The sequence below is a fragment of the Balaenoptera acutorostrata genome, chromosome 20 (genome assembly GCF_949987535.1).
Source record: "Balaenoptera acutorostrata chromosome 20, mBalAcu1.1, whole genome shotgun sequence".
Taxonomy (NCBI): Eukaryota; Metazoa; Chordata; class Mammalia; order Artiodactyla; family Balaenopteridae; genus Balaenoptera; species Balaenoptera acutorostrata.
The window spans coordinates 3,045,571-3,065,126 of NC_080083.1; the positions used below are offsets into that span (position 1 = coordinate 3,045,571).

The window sequence follows — 19,556 nt, forward strand, 5'->3', positions numbered from 1 at the left end:
TCTGGAGGTTGATGGTGGCTGTCAGCTGAACCTCAGCCAGGTTGCTGGTTGGAACACCGACGTTTGTGACCTCTGGGTCGTCTCTCTGTGGAGGCTCATCTGGGCTTCTTCACAGCCTGGCAGCTGGGGTCTAAGACAGGCTTCCCCAGGGAGCCAGGGAAGTGTGTGACGCTTTTATGACTAGGCTCGGGGTTCACACAGTGTCACTTCTGCCGTACTCTGGTTGAAGCAGCCACTAAGGTCCCCCTGAGTTCTCGGGGAGGGGACATAGCAGCCATCTTTGGAAAGTAAAATCTGCCACACATACTTTAAACGTTTCAAGACTGGAAAACTACTTGAAGAGACCGAGGGTAGCAGGTGTTGCTTTCTTTTTTATCTTCCCTGGTCAGCCTTGAGCACAGGTGAACTGACTGAATGGTGCAATTAAAATGAAAGTAACATTGCATTCTGTAGCCCCCAGTGTGCCTGTTGTTTGGCCCACAGCTCTGAAACATAGGCAAGGGTGTGTGTGGGTGTGTGGAGGTGATGGCACAGGAAGTCCACCATGGTGTCAATACTGTGGCCCTTTAAATTTGTAAAACTCTTTAGAGCTCATTCAGAGTCCTTTTATGTCTATTACCTCATTTGATTTCCCCCGTAACCTCTAGAGGGAGATCACGAATAACCTCATGTTACAGATGAACAGCTAAGATGGAGAAAAGTAAAATAATTTACTGACGACTGCGTGTAGTAGAGACAGTGGTGCTCCCCAGTATTCCCTTTGTTCTCCGGTACTTCCCACCAGCTCCCTGATGAACTGAAGCTATGAGATCAGTTATGGCCCGTGTGATGTGAGTGAAGGTGACCTGCATCGCTTTTGGGTGAGGAAGGTGCAACCGATGTGAGAGTCTCTAATCTTTCTTCCCTTCTGTGGCAGCCAGTGGTGCTCAAGATGGTGCCTCGGCCAGCTGGGTCCCTGGGTGGCTTGTAGAGCAGAATCCCCCACCTGCTCCTATTGGACGAATGGCGTAAGTGAGCAATAAACTTTTGGTGTGTGAAGTCACTTGATTTCCTGGTTCATTTGTTTCCATAACATAACAACGTAATAGCCTCTTCTGACGAATATAGGTGCACAAATGACAAGTAATACTCAGAAAACTTTTAAGTCCTAATTCAGTAATTTCTCCACTGTTCCATGCTATTTCCTTTTGCAAGGAAGGAAATTGGAATCTGGTCCCTTAGTGCAGTGTCACCAATTCTAATCAGAACAGACAGGTGAAGTTGACCGGGTGAAAATTCAACTAGGAGCGTCCACCTCCATCTAAAGGGACAGGAGCTTCTCATTTCCAGCCACTTGTTGCCACTCAGGAGTGTGGTTCCTGTGTTGCTAGGGTTTTCAGTTTTTTAAGAGGAATGGAAAATCTGGATGTTTATATGAAATCTGATCTTTTAATGTTTGTAAATTAAATTTTAAAAGGAAAAAAAGAAAACATATGTGAAGTCAAACTGAGTATGTTTGCAGGTCAGGTTCAGCTGTGCTAACTTTTGTGGCAGTGCAGTGATGTTCAAACTAGTAGAGCTCTTCTAAGTCTTGTGTCAAAGCTGAATGAATATCTGTAATGAGCAAAGCAGAGCTGCTCTAGAGGAAACAGGTTTGGAGGTTCTGGAATCACCCGCTCAGCCCCTAACTACCATTTTCCAAGGAGCCCCCGAGCCACTGTTTGCTGCAAACCACTGCTGGGAAGGTGAAACCAAAGTCTGCCTGGTTTTGAGGAACACGTTCTCAAATCATATGTCACATACATTTTTCAATTAAAAATAAAGTCGAAAGAATATCAAATTCTTGTGAGAAGCAGGAAGCATTCCTTAAAACCTTAATATTGTTATTCTACAAGGAAAAGAGCAATCCTATCACTTCCTGAAGAAGTTAAATTTAGTGCCAAGAAAAAATGTAGTCTTATATATAACTTTTCCCCACTACGATTAATTAAAAAATAATAATTAAAGCAGTCATGGTCAGAAAACCGAAGGGCTACAAAGAAATGCAAGTCTTATCCGACTCTCAGTTCTGCTCCCCAGAAGCAAACATCTTCAACTGCTGCAGGTTTTGTATTTTGGGGTATTTACTTCCATACTAAATAAAATGCTTATTGTTCGTACAGTGTTTCTTGACTTATCAACTTTCTATAATAGCTGTTGGCTTCCTGCTAAGAAAACTGAAGATTTAACTCAAACCCCTGCCCCTCATATAGTTTGAGCACTTTTTTTTTTCCCCCACTTGGTTGTAACAGTCAAGGCTTAACATAAACCTCCATTTCTTATTCCTTAAGTTATCTGATGTTTAACTGTTTTCTCTGTTAGTAATTTGTTCAACTGCAAGTAACAGGAAATTCCACAAATAATAGTAGCTTAAACAAAAAAAGGGTTTGTGTGTTTTTCTACAGAGGAGGTCTGAAAGTGGGCACTTGCTGGTGTTGATGCAGTTACTAAACGGTTCCTCAGAAAGCTGGTTTTTGTCCCCATGCTCATGGCCTCAGGGTCACAAGATGACTGTCACAGCTGAAGATGACTCATCTGTTTATAAGCAAGGAAGGAGAGCTGAGGTCCCCGTCCTATCTGTTCCCTTTTAGCAGACAAGCAAGAGCTTTCTCAGAAACCACTGTAGACTTTTGCTTCTGCTTACTTACATCTCACTGGCCAAAGTGGTGTCACCCAGGTGTACGGAAGTCTGGAAAAGCAGGTATGAAGGGGGCACGTGGCTGCCTTGAGTAAAAGTGAGGTTTTGTTAGGGGAGAAAGGAGAAAGGGACATTGGGTAGGAAACTGGCAGCGCCCGCCACATACTTCTCACGGGGGCTTTATGTAGAGGGCACCGGCTGCTGCTGTGGCTGATGCTCTCGGCGCCGTTTCTACAGTAAATAAATAGCCTTGGAGCTGGACGGCCTTTTTAAAGCCAACTTTCGATGCAAAGCCATTAAAGCACTATTTGGTGAAATAGTTCTGTGAGGGCGTAGGCTGCTGTACTCTTATGTATATATTCTTTTTTTTTTTTTTTAATTTTATTTATTTATTTATTTATTTATTTATTTTTGGCTGTGCTGGGTCTTCGGTTCGTGCGAGGGCTTTCTCTAGTTGCGGCAAGCGGGGGCCACTCTTCATCGCGGTGCGCGGGCCTCTCACTCTCGCGGCCTCTCTTGTTGCGGAGCACAGGCTCCAGACGCGCAGGCTCAGTAGTTGTGGCTCACGGGCCCAGCTGCTCCGCGGCATGTGGGATCTTCCCAGACCAGGGCTCGAACCCGTGTCCCCTGCATTGGCAGGCAGATTCTCAACCACTGCGCCACCAGGGAAGCCCTATATATTCTTTATAATGTGGTTTGGGGGTTGGATTTAGGATATTTAGAGCCTACACCCTCAAGAGTCCCCTGGGGGTGGTACCACCCCCAGGGGAGGGTGTTTTTGTAAATGTGTTAGTCATCGGTTAGCACGCTGATCGGTTATTTTAGTGGGCGGAGGCCAGGGATGCCTGGAGCTTGTAGCGCATAGGACAGTCCTGCACAACCCCAAATTGTCCTACATCTCTCTAGCTTCCATGTGTCCCATGAAAACCATGTACACGACAGTCCTGCTATAAAGAGAAAGGACAAGCAACCCCTGACAGCTGTCAGCTGGAGGCTGACCTGGCCCTTACAGCTAGGCTCTGGTGTTCTCTTTGAACGTGAGTAATTCTCTACGACACCAGCATCTGACGAGGCTGCGCCGTGACCGTGAGGCAGCAAGACAAAAATGAGGACGCTTTGTAATCATGTTGGAGCATAGAAACAAGAATACCGTGCGAACCACACAACATGAGCAAACACCCCCTCTCCTGGCTTAAGCGGAGACTGCTGCTGCTGTGCTGAGTATGGTCTCAGACCACTCTGTTCTTCCTACCACCTAGATGAAGATGATTAAGATACCTACTCAGAATTGCTTTGCTTTCTGAAAGCACCCAATCTGGAGTAAAACTATGGTTCATGGAACCCTGCTTGAAATCCCCTAACACAGGCCCAAATTCTCTGATAAGCCCGTCCTAGCGCCCTTGTACTGAGACACCCCATGGTGTGTGGTCTTCCTTGTGCAAAAAGTGCTAATAAACCCACTTTGGTTCAACCACAGTTCTTTTCCGCGTGGTCTCTAGCTGGTGAGCATTGACACTGATTAATAATTATCTGACCTTAGACTGTAAGTCCTTTTTTGTTGCAGATTTGCAGCACTTGACTTACCCAAAAACGCAACTATCAAGTGAAGGAAGGTTGTACTCTTTCAGTACCTTACCAAGAGTGTCTCACCAGTTTTCATGTCAATGTTGCTCATGGCATTTGAATTGCAAGTTAAAACCACTGCAGCTGCATTAGTCTGCTTTGTAGTGGCCACATATACGGGCATTATATGTATATTTGCAAGCACCCGGACTATGTGTCACATGCATTTACAGGATTTGCATGCCCAGGACAGACCCGAAAAGGCCCTAATCTCTCATCTCTAGATGGTCTTGAGGCTCTGCACAGACAGGAAATAAAGGCTTAGGTAGAGTTGTAAACTTCTGTAGTGTTGAAGGTGTGCCCCAATACGCATGAGCCCCTCAGCAAAAGGCAGAAGACTTATTTCAGGTGCTTAAGGAAATATCTGCCTGATTATTAGCTGAAGACAAAGCTAACTGAGTAGAGATTTCAGTGGCTACACGTGACAAAGAGTACGGATTTACAGAATTAGTTCTGGAAACTCACTAAAAAACCTGCAGCCACCACCACAATAAGCATTAAAGGGAAGGGGCCACAAATCTGGTTTCCAGAGTCGCCACCTTATATTACTGAAATCGTCCAGTTTTCAACAACAACAAAAAATAAGACATGCAAAGAAACAAGACAGTGGCTCGTACACGGAAAAAAAATTCAACAGAAACCTTCCCTGAGGAAGCCCAGACTTTAAGTCAGCTGTCATATATGTTCAAAGAGCTAAGAGAGACTTTGGGCAAAGAACTAAAAGAAAGTAGGAAAATGAGCTATGAACAAAATGCAAATGTCAGTAAAGAGATTAAAAATTTATAGAAAGGAAGCAAATAGAAACCTTTGGAACTGAAAAGTATGGTAACTGACATGAAAAATTCACTAGAGAAGTTCAACAGTCAGATGAAAGAGAACAATTGAAAATAGGCCAATTGAAATAATGCAGTTTGAGGAGGAGAAAGAAAGGAGAATGAAGAGTGAACATAGCCTAAGGGACCTGTGGGACCATCAAACACCAACATATGTGTTATGGGAGTCCCAGGAGACAAGAGAAAGGGAGAAAGAATATTTGAAGAATTAATGGCTGGAGACGTCTCAAATTTCATGAAAGACTTGGGAAAAAAAAAAACAACCCTGCATTAATCTGCACTTCCAAGAAGTGCAACAATGTCTAAGGATAAATTCAAAAGAGATCCACATCTAAACGTCATAGTTGAATTGTCAAAAGCCAGTGACAGAGTATTGAAAGCAGCAAGAGAAAACAATCCATCACATATAAAGGATGCTCAAGATTAAAAGCTTGCTTCTCATCAGAAACCATGAGGTCAGATGACACATTCAAAATAGACTTTAAGACAGAATTGTTACAAGCGACAAGGACATTACATACTGATAAAAGGGTTAATCCATCAGGAAGACATAACAATTATAAACATATATGCACTTGACAACAGAGGTCCAAAATGCATGAAGCAAAAGATCAGAGGATTGAAGAGAGAAATAAAAAAATAATCATTATTACTAGTGGTTCACTATTAATAATTTAAAGATTAAGTGAGATAATCCATATAAAATATTCAGCATAGTCCCAAGCGTATGGTAAGCACTCCGTAATGGTAACATACTCAGAAAGGAAAACAGAGTTGCTTAGCTAGTTAAAGGTAGAGCAGTCAGGAGGTCTAACCCCTGGTTGAGTGGCTTCCTTATGATTTAGATTCCCATCCAATATGTGACATGGAGAATTCAAATCGAGAAAAGCGGTCAGTTGCAGGAAAGAATGCTTATTCTTTTATTTTTTATTTTGCTTAGAGCAAGTTAGAGATTGTAAGATTATAAGCTGGTAACTTACTGTAGTGTTCATTTACAATTTATTTTCTATTCAGAACACATCTTGTTATTTATGTTTTTCAGATAGTTGTTGGAATCCAACAAAGCTATGGACCAGTCTTCACGGTAAACATTTATTTTAGGATTATCACCTTTCTCTGCGCGCCCTTTTCCTCTTTTGCTTGTAACTTGTGCATTGTCCACTAGATGGCAATACACCAACATAAAATGAAAAGGAAACAGCCATACTGTAGCATCTTATTTACTCGATTTAGTGGGAAATGATAGTTTTCCTGGAAAATTAGCTTGCAAGTTGTGGGTTAGGACTAAATCCATGCTTCCTGTTGTAGAGTAAATTAAAACCAGTGCTGATGAATGAATAGATGCTGAATGACTAAGTACAATCATATATTTAGTGCTTACAATGTACCAGACCCCGAGATAGGTACTGCATACAGGATATGTGTCTGCTTTCCTCATATCACCACCCCCCGCCCCCCATTGAACAGATGGAGACTCTGAGGCTTGGAGGGTCAGTAGCTTTCCCAGGGTCATACAACTAGAGAGAGATGAAGCCAGGACTGGTCAGTGGCAGGGGAAGATGATGAGTTTGAATTTAAGATATGCTGGGTTTGAAGCCAGTGGTCACATCCAGGTACCAGAATGCAATAGAAGCATGGAATTCTACCTTAGGATTGGGCAGAAGCTATGAATTTAAGAGGCATCTCTGCAGAGCAGAGTTGAAGCTGTAACAGCATAGGCGGGTTGTCTTGGGCAGAGTGTCTGTTAAAGAAAAAACAGCTGAAGTGTAATCCCCAAGGAGAAGGTGACGGCAGAGGGTTAGGGGGACGAGCACTGGAGGCAGACAGTCCTGAGTTGAAGTCCTGGCTTCATGCTTCCTAGTGGCGTGTTCTCAGGTGTGACAGGTGACCTCTTTGACCCCTTGCAGTAACCTCAGGAGGAAGATGCTATCTCCATTTTATAGGTGAGGAAACTGAGGCTTGCAGAACATAAGAATTGCCCCAAGGTCATGGTGCACCTAGTGCATGACGGCTCTAAGATTCAGATCTGGAGAGTCCGACTTAGGCTTACACTGTTACGTACCGCATGTGATGCTCCCCCAATCATAGCGCGTAGGACGCTGGCTAGTAATGCCTTGTGTATGTGTGAGTCTCCTTGTCCCAGTCAGAGGAACAGACCAGTAGGAGATATAAATGTGAATTATATCTATAGATCTATATCTGTATTTACATCTTACGGATTTATTCCTTGAAATAAATTCTCTCCCCATATCTATATCTACCTACCTAGTGCACGTACACAGACACACACACAGACACAGACACACACACACACACACACACACACACACACATTTATTTCAAGGAACTGGCTTATGCAACTGTGGGAGCTGGCCAGTCCTGGTCGGTATGGTAGAACAGCAGTCTGGGACTCTCGATTAGGAGCTGATGTTTTGGTCTTGAGCCAACTTTCTTCTTCCTCTAGAAACTCTCAGTTTTGCTCTTAAGGGCTTTTAACTAATTGGATGAGGCCGATCCACATTATCAAGGGTAATCTCTTAAAGTCAGCAGATTGTGGATGTTGACCACATCTACAAAATACTGTCACAGCAACGCCTGGATTAGCGTTTGATTAAAGACCTGGGTGCTGTAGCCTGGCCAACTTGACACCTAAAACTAACCATCACTCTTCTCCAAGTGGTCTGCAAATACTGTGACAGCACGAGGCTCTCTTTCTCGTCGACCAATGCCAGGCACCCAGTGGCACCCAACAAACCTTATTTGAGTGTGTACCGACGCTCCAACAGCCTGGGCGGAAGTGAACTTTCAACTGTAGACCTGGAGAGGTACAGATTTTCAGTGTCTTGAGTCACATGTTACTTCCTTTGGGGCCCCATGGATTGAGCAGCAAGAAATGAAGATGAAGTAACTAATGGTCATTGCCAGCTGGGGCCGTGAGCAGGGCTGCTGCCACCACTGAGAGCTGGGTGGGGGTCCTTGTAGAATGCTGGCTGTACGCTCTCTCTGTTTTTAGGTTCCTGCTGGCACCTGTTTCCAGCCCCTGATGCTGTTTGTCTTTGTCTGTTGGCATGAAGGCACAAAGTTTTTTAAGCAGCACAACCTGTGGGGTTAGGTAAGAGTGGATAACTGTGGATCTGTGAGTGCCTGTGGTCACTGAAAGACCAGCCCTGCATGCGTCCTTCTGAGGCCTGGCAGCCTCTTATAGAATATGGAGACAGGATAGTGGATGCCACCCAGATGGTGGAAGCATCCACCAAAAATTAGGCTGAAAATGCAGTCCTTCGGGGAGCCTTCTTGGGTATCTGGTTTCATACCTCCCACCACTTCAGAGAGAACGGCATCACCTCTTACTTGAAGAGCATTTAAACACATCTTGGAACACTTGCTCACCTTCTCCTCTCTCTTCTCTGGGATCTTGTCATGCTGCCCTCCTAGAAGCATGGACGCATCCCTTCCTTAGCTGTATCTACAGAAGTAACCTGACGACAACCAAACTCATCTTGATACCCTAAGCCCTAGGACAGAGGTGGGCTGTGGCAGATGCTGCTCAAGACTTGTACAGATTTCAGAAACCTTTTTAAAAAACGGGGGTGGTGGAGGCAGAATACCCGCCAGGACTGAGTTGTGTCCCCTCCCCGGCTCCCCCAGTTCTATGTCGAAGCCCTAACCACTGTGACTATTGGGAGGTAGAGCTTTTTGGAAGTAATTAAGGTAAAATGAGGTCAGAAGGGCGGGTCCTAATCTAATAAGATTGGTGGCCTTATAAGAACAGGAAGAGAGAGATCTCTCCATGTGCACATGGCAAGGAAAGGCCATGTGAGGACACAGAGAAAGTGGCCGTCTGCAAGCCCAGAAGAGAGCTGTCATCAGAAGCTGAATACGTTGGCACTTTGATCTTGGACTTCCAGCCTCCAGAGCTGTGAGAAATGAATTTCTGTTGTTTAAGCCACCTCATCTATGGTATTTTTTTATGATAGCCCAAGCTGCCACTACAATACTAATCATAATGAATTGCAATATTTTAAAGCTTGTCTCATAGAGGATGTGAAACGAGCCAGAGAAGCATCGAGGAAGGAAATACTAATTTCCCTGAAGTCTTTATCAACTCCTAGAAGAAAACAGGGAAAGGGCATTCTAAGTCAAAAGAATTCCTTGTGCAGGAGCGTGGAGCGTAGCATGCAGATGTGTGGGCATGCGCACGCGCGCACACACCACTCTGTGCTACAGCCACGGGAGATACCTCATTGTTCTCCAGATGTGCAAGGCTTTGTTTAGCAAGACATCTTTTAAATATTCTGGCTATTTATCCCTTGTCCATGACATGTGTTCTGTAACTTCAATTTTAACTTGGTTTAAGATGTTTCTTGGTGTAACAGCTTTAAAAAAATATGTAGTCAATTTGTCAACCTTTCCTTTTATGACTTGATTTTTCAGTATTCATTTAAAACACTTGTTCCTTAAGTAGTGCTTAGTGGTACTCTATATTTTCTTTTAAAATGACAGTGTAGCTTTTCATATTTAGCTTTTTAAATAATCCAGAATGTATTTTGGTATACAGTGTGAGGCAGGGATCTCTTTTTATCTTTCCCCAGATGGACAGTCAGTTGTCTCAGCACCTTGTACTAAACAGTTCAGATTTTTCTATCTGATTGTAATGCTGCTTATGTCAAATATCAAGTTTGCCATATGCACAGGTCTATTTTTCTTATTTATTTGGAAGGGTGCTTTATATATTCTGGATACTAATCCTTTACCATTGATACATGTTGCAAATGTTTCATCTCATTTTGAAATTCTGATCAACAGAAGTTTTTACTTTTAATGTTGAAATTATCAATTTTTAATGGTTTCTTTTTTATGCATTATATTTGGGAATCTTTTTCTTACCCTAAGGATATAAAGATATTCTCCTAAAAGTTTCATAACTTTGTCTTTTACCTTTATGTGTTTAAGCCTCTAAGGTGAACTTCTTTTTGTATGGTATGAGGTAGAGATCCGTAGTAAATTGTATTATTTTTAAACAATTCTTCCTTTCCTCTATGCCCTTGCCATGGCTCACTGTGGGCAGAATATACTCCACTTTCTGACTGTCTTTGAACTTAACCATGTGACTCGCTTTGGTGAATGGAATGTGAGCAGATATAATGTGTGCCCCAGCCAACAAGAGACTTTAAGTGTGCTATGTGGTTTGGCTTACCCTCTTGGGTTCCTTACCTGCAACATGAGAAGTGCGTGTCCCAGGTCCCCTCTTCTCCTCCAGCCTGGCTCAGAGAATGAGAGACAGCTGGAGCAGACCTGACTCTGAACTGTTAGATGTCACAGCTGGCATACAGACCTGTATGTGCGTGAGAAAGAAATGTTGTTTGTTGTAAGCCACTGAGATCTTGGGGCATGTTTGTTATACAGCATCATTGCAGCAACATGGCTGACTAACACTAGATTTAATTTATTTTTATTTTCAGTATGGATAACCAATTATTGAAATATCCACCCTTACCACGTTGATCTCCAGTACCAACTCTGCCATAAATTAAATTTCTGCATGCATGTGGGTCTGCTTCTGGAATCTCTTTTCAGTTCCAATTCTCTATTTGAGTACTTACTTTACCATTCTTAAATATATTTAATTGGGTTTGATTTTATATTTTACTTATTTTATTTATTTTTAAAATTTATTTTTAAAATGAATTTATTTATTTATTTTTGGCTGCACTGGGTCTTAATTGCTGCACGTGGGCTTTCTCTAGTTGCGGTGAGTGGGGACTACTCTTCGTTGTGGTGCGCGGGCTTCTCGTTGCGGTGGCTTCTCTTGTTGCGGAGCACGGGCTCTAGGCACGTGAGCTTCAGTAGTTGTGGAACGTAGGCTCAGCAGTTGTGGCTTGTGGGCTCTAGAGTGCAGGCTCAGTCGTTGTGGTGCATGGGCTTAGTGGCTCTGCAGCATGTGGGATCTTCCTGGACCAAGGCTCAAACCTGTGTCCCCTGCATTGGCAGGAGGATTCTTAACCACTGCGCCACCAAGGAAGTCCTTATTTTATTTTTAATTTAATATTTTACTGAGGTATAGTTGATGTACAATATTGTATAGGTTTATATAAATGGAGTTTAACCTTTAAAAGTTGTGAATCACTATATTGTACACATGTAACTTATATAATATTGTACATCAACTATACTTCAATAAAAAAGGTTACACTCCATTTATAGTTTTTACAAAATGTTGGCTAGATTCCCTGTGCTGTACAGTATATCCTTGTAGATTATTTATTTTATACATAGTAGTTTGTACCTCTTAATCCCCTGCCCCTATCTTGGCCCTCCCCACTTCCATCTCCCCACAGGTAACCACTAGTTTGTTTTCCATATCTGTGAGTCTGTTTCTTTTTTGTTATGTTCACTAGTTTGTTTTATTTTTTAGATTCCACATGTAAGTGATATCATACAGTATTTGCCTAACTCTGACTTATTTCACTTAGCACGATATCCTCCAAGTCCAACCATGTTGTTGTTGATTTTATATTTTAAAAGAATATTTTTCTTCCATGTTCATGAGTGAGACTGATCTGAAATTTTTCTTTTTCAAATTGTCCTGTTGAGTTTTGATATCAAGGGTATGATTGCCTTCCTTGTAAAGTGAGCTGGCAGGCATTCCCTTGTTCCCTATATCATCCACTTCTTTAACACTGGAATTATTGTTTCCTTAATAGTTGGTGGTACATTGGAAGAACAGCCTGAGCCTTGTGTTTTCTTTGTGGGAAGGCATCAAGGTCACATTACCCTCATAAAATCAGTTTGGGAGTATTTCTTTCCTCTGGAACAGTTTGTGCAAAATATGAATTATCCGTTCCTCGAATGTTTAATAGAAACTGCCTCTCAGACTCTAGGTAGGGTGATAGTATATGTGTGTGTGTGTGTGTGTGTGTGTGTGTGTGTTAAATTCCTAATTTGATTACTTTTATTGTTATTAGTCTGTTCAGGCTGCTTTTCTTGAGTCTGTCTGTTCTTTAGATATTTTTAAGAGAGTTGACCCTTTTGCCCAGTTTTGAAACATGGGAGTGAAACATGATCAGGCCGGAGTTTTAGAAAGATCTCTTGGTCAGGTAGAGTCTCAGGCACTAGAAAGCACACATTTTCCCATTTACACTTTAATTTTAGGTATGTGTTTGGGAGGCTGGGACTTAGAGGGAGGAGCTCTGGCTGTATCTAACTTGGTCCCACCCCCGTCAGTGTCCAGGTTCTTTCCTTGTGGGTGTGGAGCTCCATCACTTTTAACCTTGCTAATCCCTTCAAGCCTGGTTTCCTCATCTGAAAAATGGGGGTAATAATACCCACCTCACAGAATTGTGAGAATTAAGTGATAACATATATGCCAGCACCTGGTAATACATAGTATAGATTCAGACATAAAAGACCCTTTGGAGAGCTCCCAGACCAGACCTTCTGATGGGACTCTCAATTGGATGGATCTCTAAAAACGCTCAGAAATAACTCTCAAAATTACAAATATATGTTGTGGGGACTTCCATGATGTGATAACAAGGACTGGACTTAACCTCCCATTGTAAACAATTGGAAAGCTGAACAAGATACATAAAATAACTTTTTTCTCCCAGGCATCGGACAACAGGTGGTGCACAATTGTGGTGCCTGAGAAAAGGGATAACAATGAAGTGAGCCTTGTAATCACCTGGGCTTTCTGCCTGGAGGCAATTTGACACCAGGATCAGGGAGGAGGAGCCCAGAGAGAGGCAGGCAGCCGGCTTGAGTTGTGAGATCAAAGAAGATCCAAAGAAGCCAGCCCAGGGTAAGTTAGGTGATCTGAGAAAACCAGGTCACCTGGAAAACAGGGCAAGTCCTGGGACTGCTTAACTGGGAGCAGGAGAGACGCTGACCTCAGATGAGTGGTGTTCTTCATGCTGTGTATGGCCCTGGAAGACAGAATCAGGACGGTTGGATGGAAATTAGGAAAAGAGGTTTGGGCCAAGCCCAAGGAAACACTTTCTAGTAGTCGTGGTTGATTGGGTTGGAGCGGCTGCCTTGCCCGGCTGGGCTGATGAAGGGACTGGGCAGCGTGCCGGGTTGTTGCCGGAGGTCGTTTTGCAGGGGGCAGGGGCTGGGCTACATGCTGTGCAGGGCCCAGGCTCGAGGTTGATTATAGTTTGGTTTTTTTTTTAAATTTATTTTTGGCTGTGTTGGGTCTTCGTTTCTGTGCGAGGGCCATCTCTAGTTGTGGCAAGCGGGGGCCACTCTTCATCGCGGTGCGTGGGCCTCTCACTATCGCGGCCTCTCCCGTTGCAGAGCACAGGCTCCAAACGCGCAGGCTCAGTAGTTGTGGCGCACGGGCCTAGTTACTCCGCGGCATGTGGGATCTTCCCAGACCAGGGCTCGAACCCGCGTCCCCTTTATTAACAGGCAGATTCTCAACCACTGCACCACCAGGGAAGCCCCATAGTTTGGTTTTGATAGCCTGGCTTCTGTAAGAGGCAGGTGACAACTGACTGTTTTTAAAGCCTATTGAGAAAACTGAAAGTCCCTGAAAACCCCACCCCATAAAAAAACAGCAGTTTTCCCTACGCATCATTTGTATTTATATTTTTATTTGATTTCTCACCTCCGTGTGTTTCTTCTTGAAGGCAGGGACCATGTCACATATATGTTTTCATGTCCCCCTCCCCTCCCCTCCCAGGAATAAACCCCATGGTTACCAGGTGCTTTCTCAATACCTGAGCGTAGGGGCTTGGCCTGAGGAAGGGCTGGCAAACGTGCATCTTGTGTGCTGCCCTTCCTGCTGTGCCCCTGGCAGACATCACTAGTCAAACATGGAGTTCTTTTCCACTGAGCTCAGCCTCAGCCATGGTTCTAGACTGTTGCTTCTAATTAATTAGAATTAGTGCTGACAGTGTTTAACTATCTGCCATCCTGGGGCTGAAGGAATGCTTAAGATTCAAAAAACACAGTAGTATCCTGTCCTGGTCACAGTCTATGTTTTTCACCAGCTGTCATCTGCTTTCCAGTACGTGGGCACAACCGGCATGCTGGTGGTCTGGCTGAGAGCCAGGGGGACATTTTGGGGGCACTGAATGCTAGGAATGCCTTGGGGCTGATGGAATGAAAAGGCTTTGGAACTTGGATGGGATATTGATATAGCGTCCAGGGTTGCAACCACGTAGGGTAGGAGTTGGGACTTGATCACATCTCTGAACCCCTTATTTTTGGGGTGGAGCCTGATGCGATATTGGCCCCCCGCTTCTGACTGTGAGCACCTGCAGATGTTCCTCTTGGCTGCGGATCATTTCAGCCTAATTTGCGCTGCAGTAGAAAGAGGACAGGCGTGAGACTCAGCTCTGCGCTCATGTTCTCTCCCTCTGCCACTTACCAGGTGAGCAGCCTGGCTTCCACCTCTTCAAGGAGGGGGCAACAGCATCACCTGATAGTTGTTTGGAGATTTAATGAGAAAAACTAGGTAATGTGTCAAGCACACAGTGGATATTAAAAAAAAAAATGACCAGCACGAACATACTGTTCACTGTGTGCCGTTCGCTGCTCTATGAGATATAATGAACGCATAGATTAATTCAGTCAATGTTCATAATAACGCTGTGAGGTTCTGTAAGTATCACCCTAACTTGATAAGATGAGGAAACTGAGGCTCAGAGCAGTTGGTTCTACCCAGGGTCACACAGCTGGTACTTGGTAGAAACAGGGTTCTGACCCGGAGCCTGTGCCCTTAGCTGCCACTCCCCGTGTCGCCAGCGTGGCCACCAACACGTATATGCTGGCCACCAGCTCCGTGCGAGATGCTGTGTTAGGTGCTGGGCGGACAAATATTAATAAGATACATTTGGGAATGAGTGAACGGGGACGTGAAATCGAGTAGGACACAGTTTGGGGGCCACGGAAAGCTTGTAATCAGTGTGGGGTGATGGGATGGGGCAGGAAAGGAGGGTCCCATGGAAATGACCGGCACTCAGTAACCTTCCAGAAATCTCTGCAGGTAGATGATTAGATAGGCACTCTAGTTTATGGAGCGGCCTGTTCTGAGTTTGCTGGGTGTGAACCGGCTCACCGGGGCTTGGTCAGCACTTGGTGGTCAGACCCTGCTGCGCTTCTGAACCTGCACCCCTCGGGTGAGATGCGGCGCGCCCACCTCGCCAGGCGGCCGGAGGTGCGCAGGCACGCAGCCTCGTCTAGTCCGAGCTTTATGCCCAGACTGGTGTCCTTACAAGAAGAGGAGGTTAGGACGCAGACACACGCAGAGGGACGACCAGGTGAGGACACAGGCAAGAGGCGGCATCGAAGCGCCCAGGAGCGAGGCCTCGGGAGAAACCAGCCCTGCCGGCACCTTGATCTCGGAGTCCTCCAGACTGTGAGGAAGTCAGTGTCTTGTCTGAACTGCCCGGTCTGTGGTGCTTTGTTACGGGGGCCTGAGCCAACTCCGACCCTAACCGTTTTCCATCTCGCCTCTCACACCAGCTTCCAGACCCCTGGGGGTCCCTCCACAAGCACCCCAGGCTTTCTTCTCTGTTCCTGCTGTTGCCTCTGCCCTGGTGCCCTCGAGCCTCACTGTGTCTGGAACCTGCAGTCTGCCCTGGAGACGAGAGACCCCAGAGCAGGGGAGATACTCGTGAAAGATGGGATTTAGGATAATTACAGTCTCAACCCCTTGGTGTGCCGTTCAGAGCCCTGTCTTCTATTACCTGGCCTTTCTGGATTCTGGTTCTCCACAAGCAAAAATGATTAGAAAAAATACTCCATGCTTTCTCTCCTCTGAACCCAAGTGACTCTGGTAACATTTCGTCATAAAAGTCACATCCAGCGTAGTAGCCGGTGTCTCGCTGCTCAGGCCCAGGCCCCCAGGGAGGCCTCCCGAGTGGAGAAATGCTGCTGCTCTGGGTGGCAAGTCCTCCACGGAGCCGGGCGCTGTGCCCCGTTCACCCAGGTGCTGGTCCTGGGTCAGGCGCCCCCCCCCCCCCACCAGGAGGGACACTGAGACAACGATTCTCCTGCAAGCCTTGTGTTCCTGGTTCCCGCACAGGAGTGGGAGGGCAGGGTGGAGAGGGTGTGGTTTTAGGCTAAGTCCCGGAGAGGTGACTTCAGCCTGTTTCCGAAGGGGAACCCCGGAGTGTAAGCTCGGCCCTAAGTTTTGAGTGCGTCTCTGGCAGCAAAGAGCAAGGAAGCCGGGCTCTCTTGGCTCCTACCCATCAATCACTGGCCGTGGGCCACACGCAGCGGGGGTTGGAGGCGCCCCGCCATTTCTGGCTGGTTCTGGAAGAGCCGCTCCAGTAGCCCAAGGGCAGCTGTCCAAAAAAGACTTGCATCTGTGGGCTGTTGCAAAGAAAAAGCCCCCCGAAGCCAGGGAGAGGATGCCCCCCCACAGTGCAGGGGTCCCTGGGGCTGTGGGCAAAGCTCCCACCTGGGAGCTCCCTGAGGCCAGGGTCTGTTTTGACGTCTGCATCCCTTGCAACCAGCACGTCTGACACATAACAGGTGGTCAGTAAGTGGACGTGCCGTGGACTGAACTGTGTCTCTCCTGAGATGCATGTGTGAAAGCCCTACCCCCCAGTGGGAAAGTACTTGGAGACGGGGCTTCGGGGAGATGATTAGGCTTTATGTGAGGTTATGAGGGTAGGGCCCCCATGATGGGATTTGTGCCCTTACAAAGAAGAGGCACCAGAGCTGGCTCGCTCGCTCGCTCTCTGTGAGGACACAGCAAGCAGGTGACCGCCTGCAAGCCAGGAAGAGGGCCCTCACTGGAAACTGACCACACTGGCGCCATCACCTTGGACTTCGAAGCTGTAGCACTGGGAGAAAATACATTTCTGTGGATTGAGCCGCCTGGTCTACGGTGTTTTGTTCTGGCGGCCCGAGCTGAGACCAGATGGAGGGAGAGCCTGCTCCAACCTGAGAGGAGATTCTTTTCGTTTTAAAGGGTGTGTTTGCTGCCAGATCGATGGTCCACGTTCATCTTTGGAGTCTGAATCCATAGGCCCAAGGGAAGGCCCTGGGCGAGCCCCCCCGAATGGGAAGGGACGTCTTCTCGGCAGCTTCTCGATGCTGCGGTTTCTGTCGAGTGATGGCCGCTGGGTCTCTGTGCCTCCCTCACTGTCGGCCCCTGGATTCAGAGCCCATCTGAGAACATCACAGAAGGCACTTTCTCCTTTCAGCTCCTTCTGTTTTGTGCTGGGATCCAGGCAGTGGTTTATCAGGTTCAGTTTTCAGTATCATGAACTTTTGCCTTCCCTATGTCCCCAAATGTATTTTAGTGCGAATTAGGAAAAGGTTGCCTGGGGGGTGGTGAGACCCAGGTGTCCATTTTACCTGTTTCGGACCGTTTACGGATATCTTGCTCACGTCTTGCTAGGAGCAGGCAGGCGATTCCAAGAACTAAGGATTCGGCAGATGCCAACTCCTGGCTGAAAAGAACCCTTTGTCCTGCAAGTTGGTGCTGGGAACGGGAATCCTCAAACTATCAGTCAGAAGGGAAAGAAAGCATTTTACCTTTTTTGCTTTGAAAATGTAAATTGAGAGATTTAAGGTTATAAATCTTGGTCCTCTGGGTAGAATCTTGGCTGTTTGGATAGAATCTTAGGACTGGATGGCCTTTTGGGCCCTGACGTTCAGTTCCCCTCTGAGGCTCGAACACCCTCTATATTTCTTTTTATTTCCAGTAGTGAAAAATCTAAATAAAGAAAATGCATAACTGTTTTAAAGAAGAAATGCCCAATTGTTTTCACACAGAAAGTTTCTTAAAGCACAGTTTAAAATTCAGTCCACTCTCAGGATATTTTTAGTGTCTTGAGAATGTTCCAGATCGCTGACTCAGTAAGCCCAGGCTCTTAAAAATGAGTGTTTTTAAACCCCACAATGTAACATTGTCTAATAAGGTCCTTGCCATTTGAGTCTGACCGTACAGTCTGAAGTCGGCCCTGGTTTCCTATGGGCTGTTCTCAGCCTTTCTGAGCATCCAACACCCCCCAACTCAAATCTGATGATAGAGCAAGTTCCGGGCATAGCACAGAGAAGAGGGGACCTGTGGTGGCGTGTGAAAGAACAGAAGGTTACTGTGTTCATGTCGGTCAGAGCCGCAAGGGCCCCTGAGCTGGTGGAAGTCAGCATCCTCACGTTGCTGAGGAAGAAATGAGAGCCCAGGGAGGGCCAGGCACTTGCGGAGGCCTCATGGTGCCCGTTTGCTTCCCGTCCTTCAGCTACCCGAGCGGGGGAGTGTGGGGCCAGCTCCCTCTTGATTCAGTGGAGCTCCTAATCCGGGCACCTTCCTTTGGTGCAGTTAGGTCTGGTCATGGTGGTAGCATTGGTTTGCTTGACACACATGGATGCTTTAGGAGGTGGTAAACAGGGAGTGGGACCCAGTATTTCCAAATCTGAACTATGTTGCATTAATAAAAATATCTCAATGATCTATGGGCTATTTAAAATTTCTCTATCTCTCTTTCTCCCCCCTTCTCTGTTCTATCTATCTACCTATCTATCTGTCTATCTTCCTATCTGTAATGTTTATCTAATAATCAATATGCACAGCAGAGAGAGAATGCTCCCAGTAGTTTCAGATTGTAGCAACACAGATCACTTCCCACTCAGGGGCTGGGTACCACCAGATGGGACAATGTAATCCCCTTCTTTATGAGCCCTTGAGCATTGCAGGGGTTGTGTGGGTTCTGTCATGGTTACTGGTGCTGGAGAATTCCCCCTGGAGCCTTGGCCTCTTTGAGTCACCTCAGGGAAAGCCCCTTTGGAATCCCAGGGAGGCAGACAGGATCTGGTCCCAAAAGAAAAACCTTAGATCTCATGATGTCTAGCCCACCGATGGAGAATGCCAGGGCGCATATACAGCCCAACTCAGAGACACTGTGGCAAAGGTTTTATACACGAGACCCGTCCCCCTGCCCAATATGTCTTCCCTGGTCTTTTCCTAATCCCAGCCCCTTTGCCCGTAGCAACCCCACATCCCAAGGAAAATGGAAGAGAAGGCTTCCATGGTTTGTCTTTGCTGGCTCTTCCAGTAACCATTGTTTGTATCAGTAGCTCTCAAAGTGGGATCCCAAGACCAGCAGCACCACCGTGACCTGGGAGGTCATGAGACATGCAGGTTCTGAAATCCCACCGCAGTCCTCTGAGGATGGGGCCAGGGATCTGTGTTTAACAAGTGGTCCAGGGGTCCTGATGCTCACTGAGAATCACTCCTCTACACGACTGCTAATGAAGCCGGACTTTCCAGCTCCTTGAGTCTTCCTTGCCCTTCTATAAATTAAGTCTGATGTCGAGCTTATTTAAAGGTATCAGATTGCCGAACTTTCACATGTTAGCTGTTGTAAGTTATTTTCAGAGTCACAAATACTATTGAAGAGGGGAAATGAGCAGTGTTACGGTGGCTCCTGAGCCGTCAGGTGGAGGCAAGGGAAGCCCATCCTGTAAACTCAAGGCCATACTGA

At 45.9% G+C, this 19,556-nt stretch overlaps 1 protein-coding gene across 1 annotated transcript in view; it reads left to right on the top strand.

The window, feature by feature from the left end:
• Positions 1-12,804: 12,804 nt before the first annotated feature.
• The window catches only part of CDRT4 (CMT1A duplicated region transcript 4), a gene marked incomplete at its 5' end in the record, with an annotated part of 70,337 nt that continues 63,585 nt past the window's right edge, over positions 12,805-19,556 (top strand). Inside the window, one exon of the mRNA XM_057536172.1 lies at positions 12,805-12,913. Coding sequence (XP_057392155.1) covers positions 12,805-12,913 — 109 coding nt within the window. The remainder of the gene's footprint in view (positions 12,914-19,556) is intronic.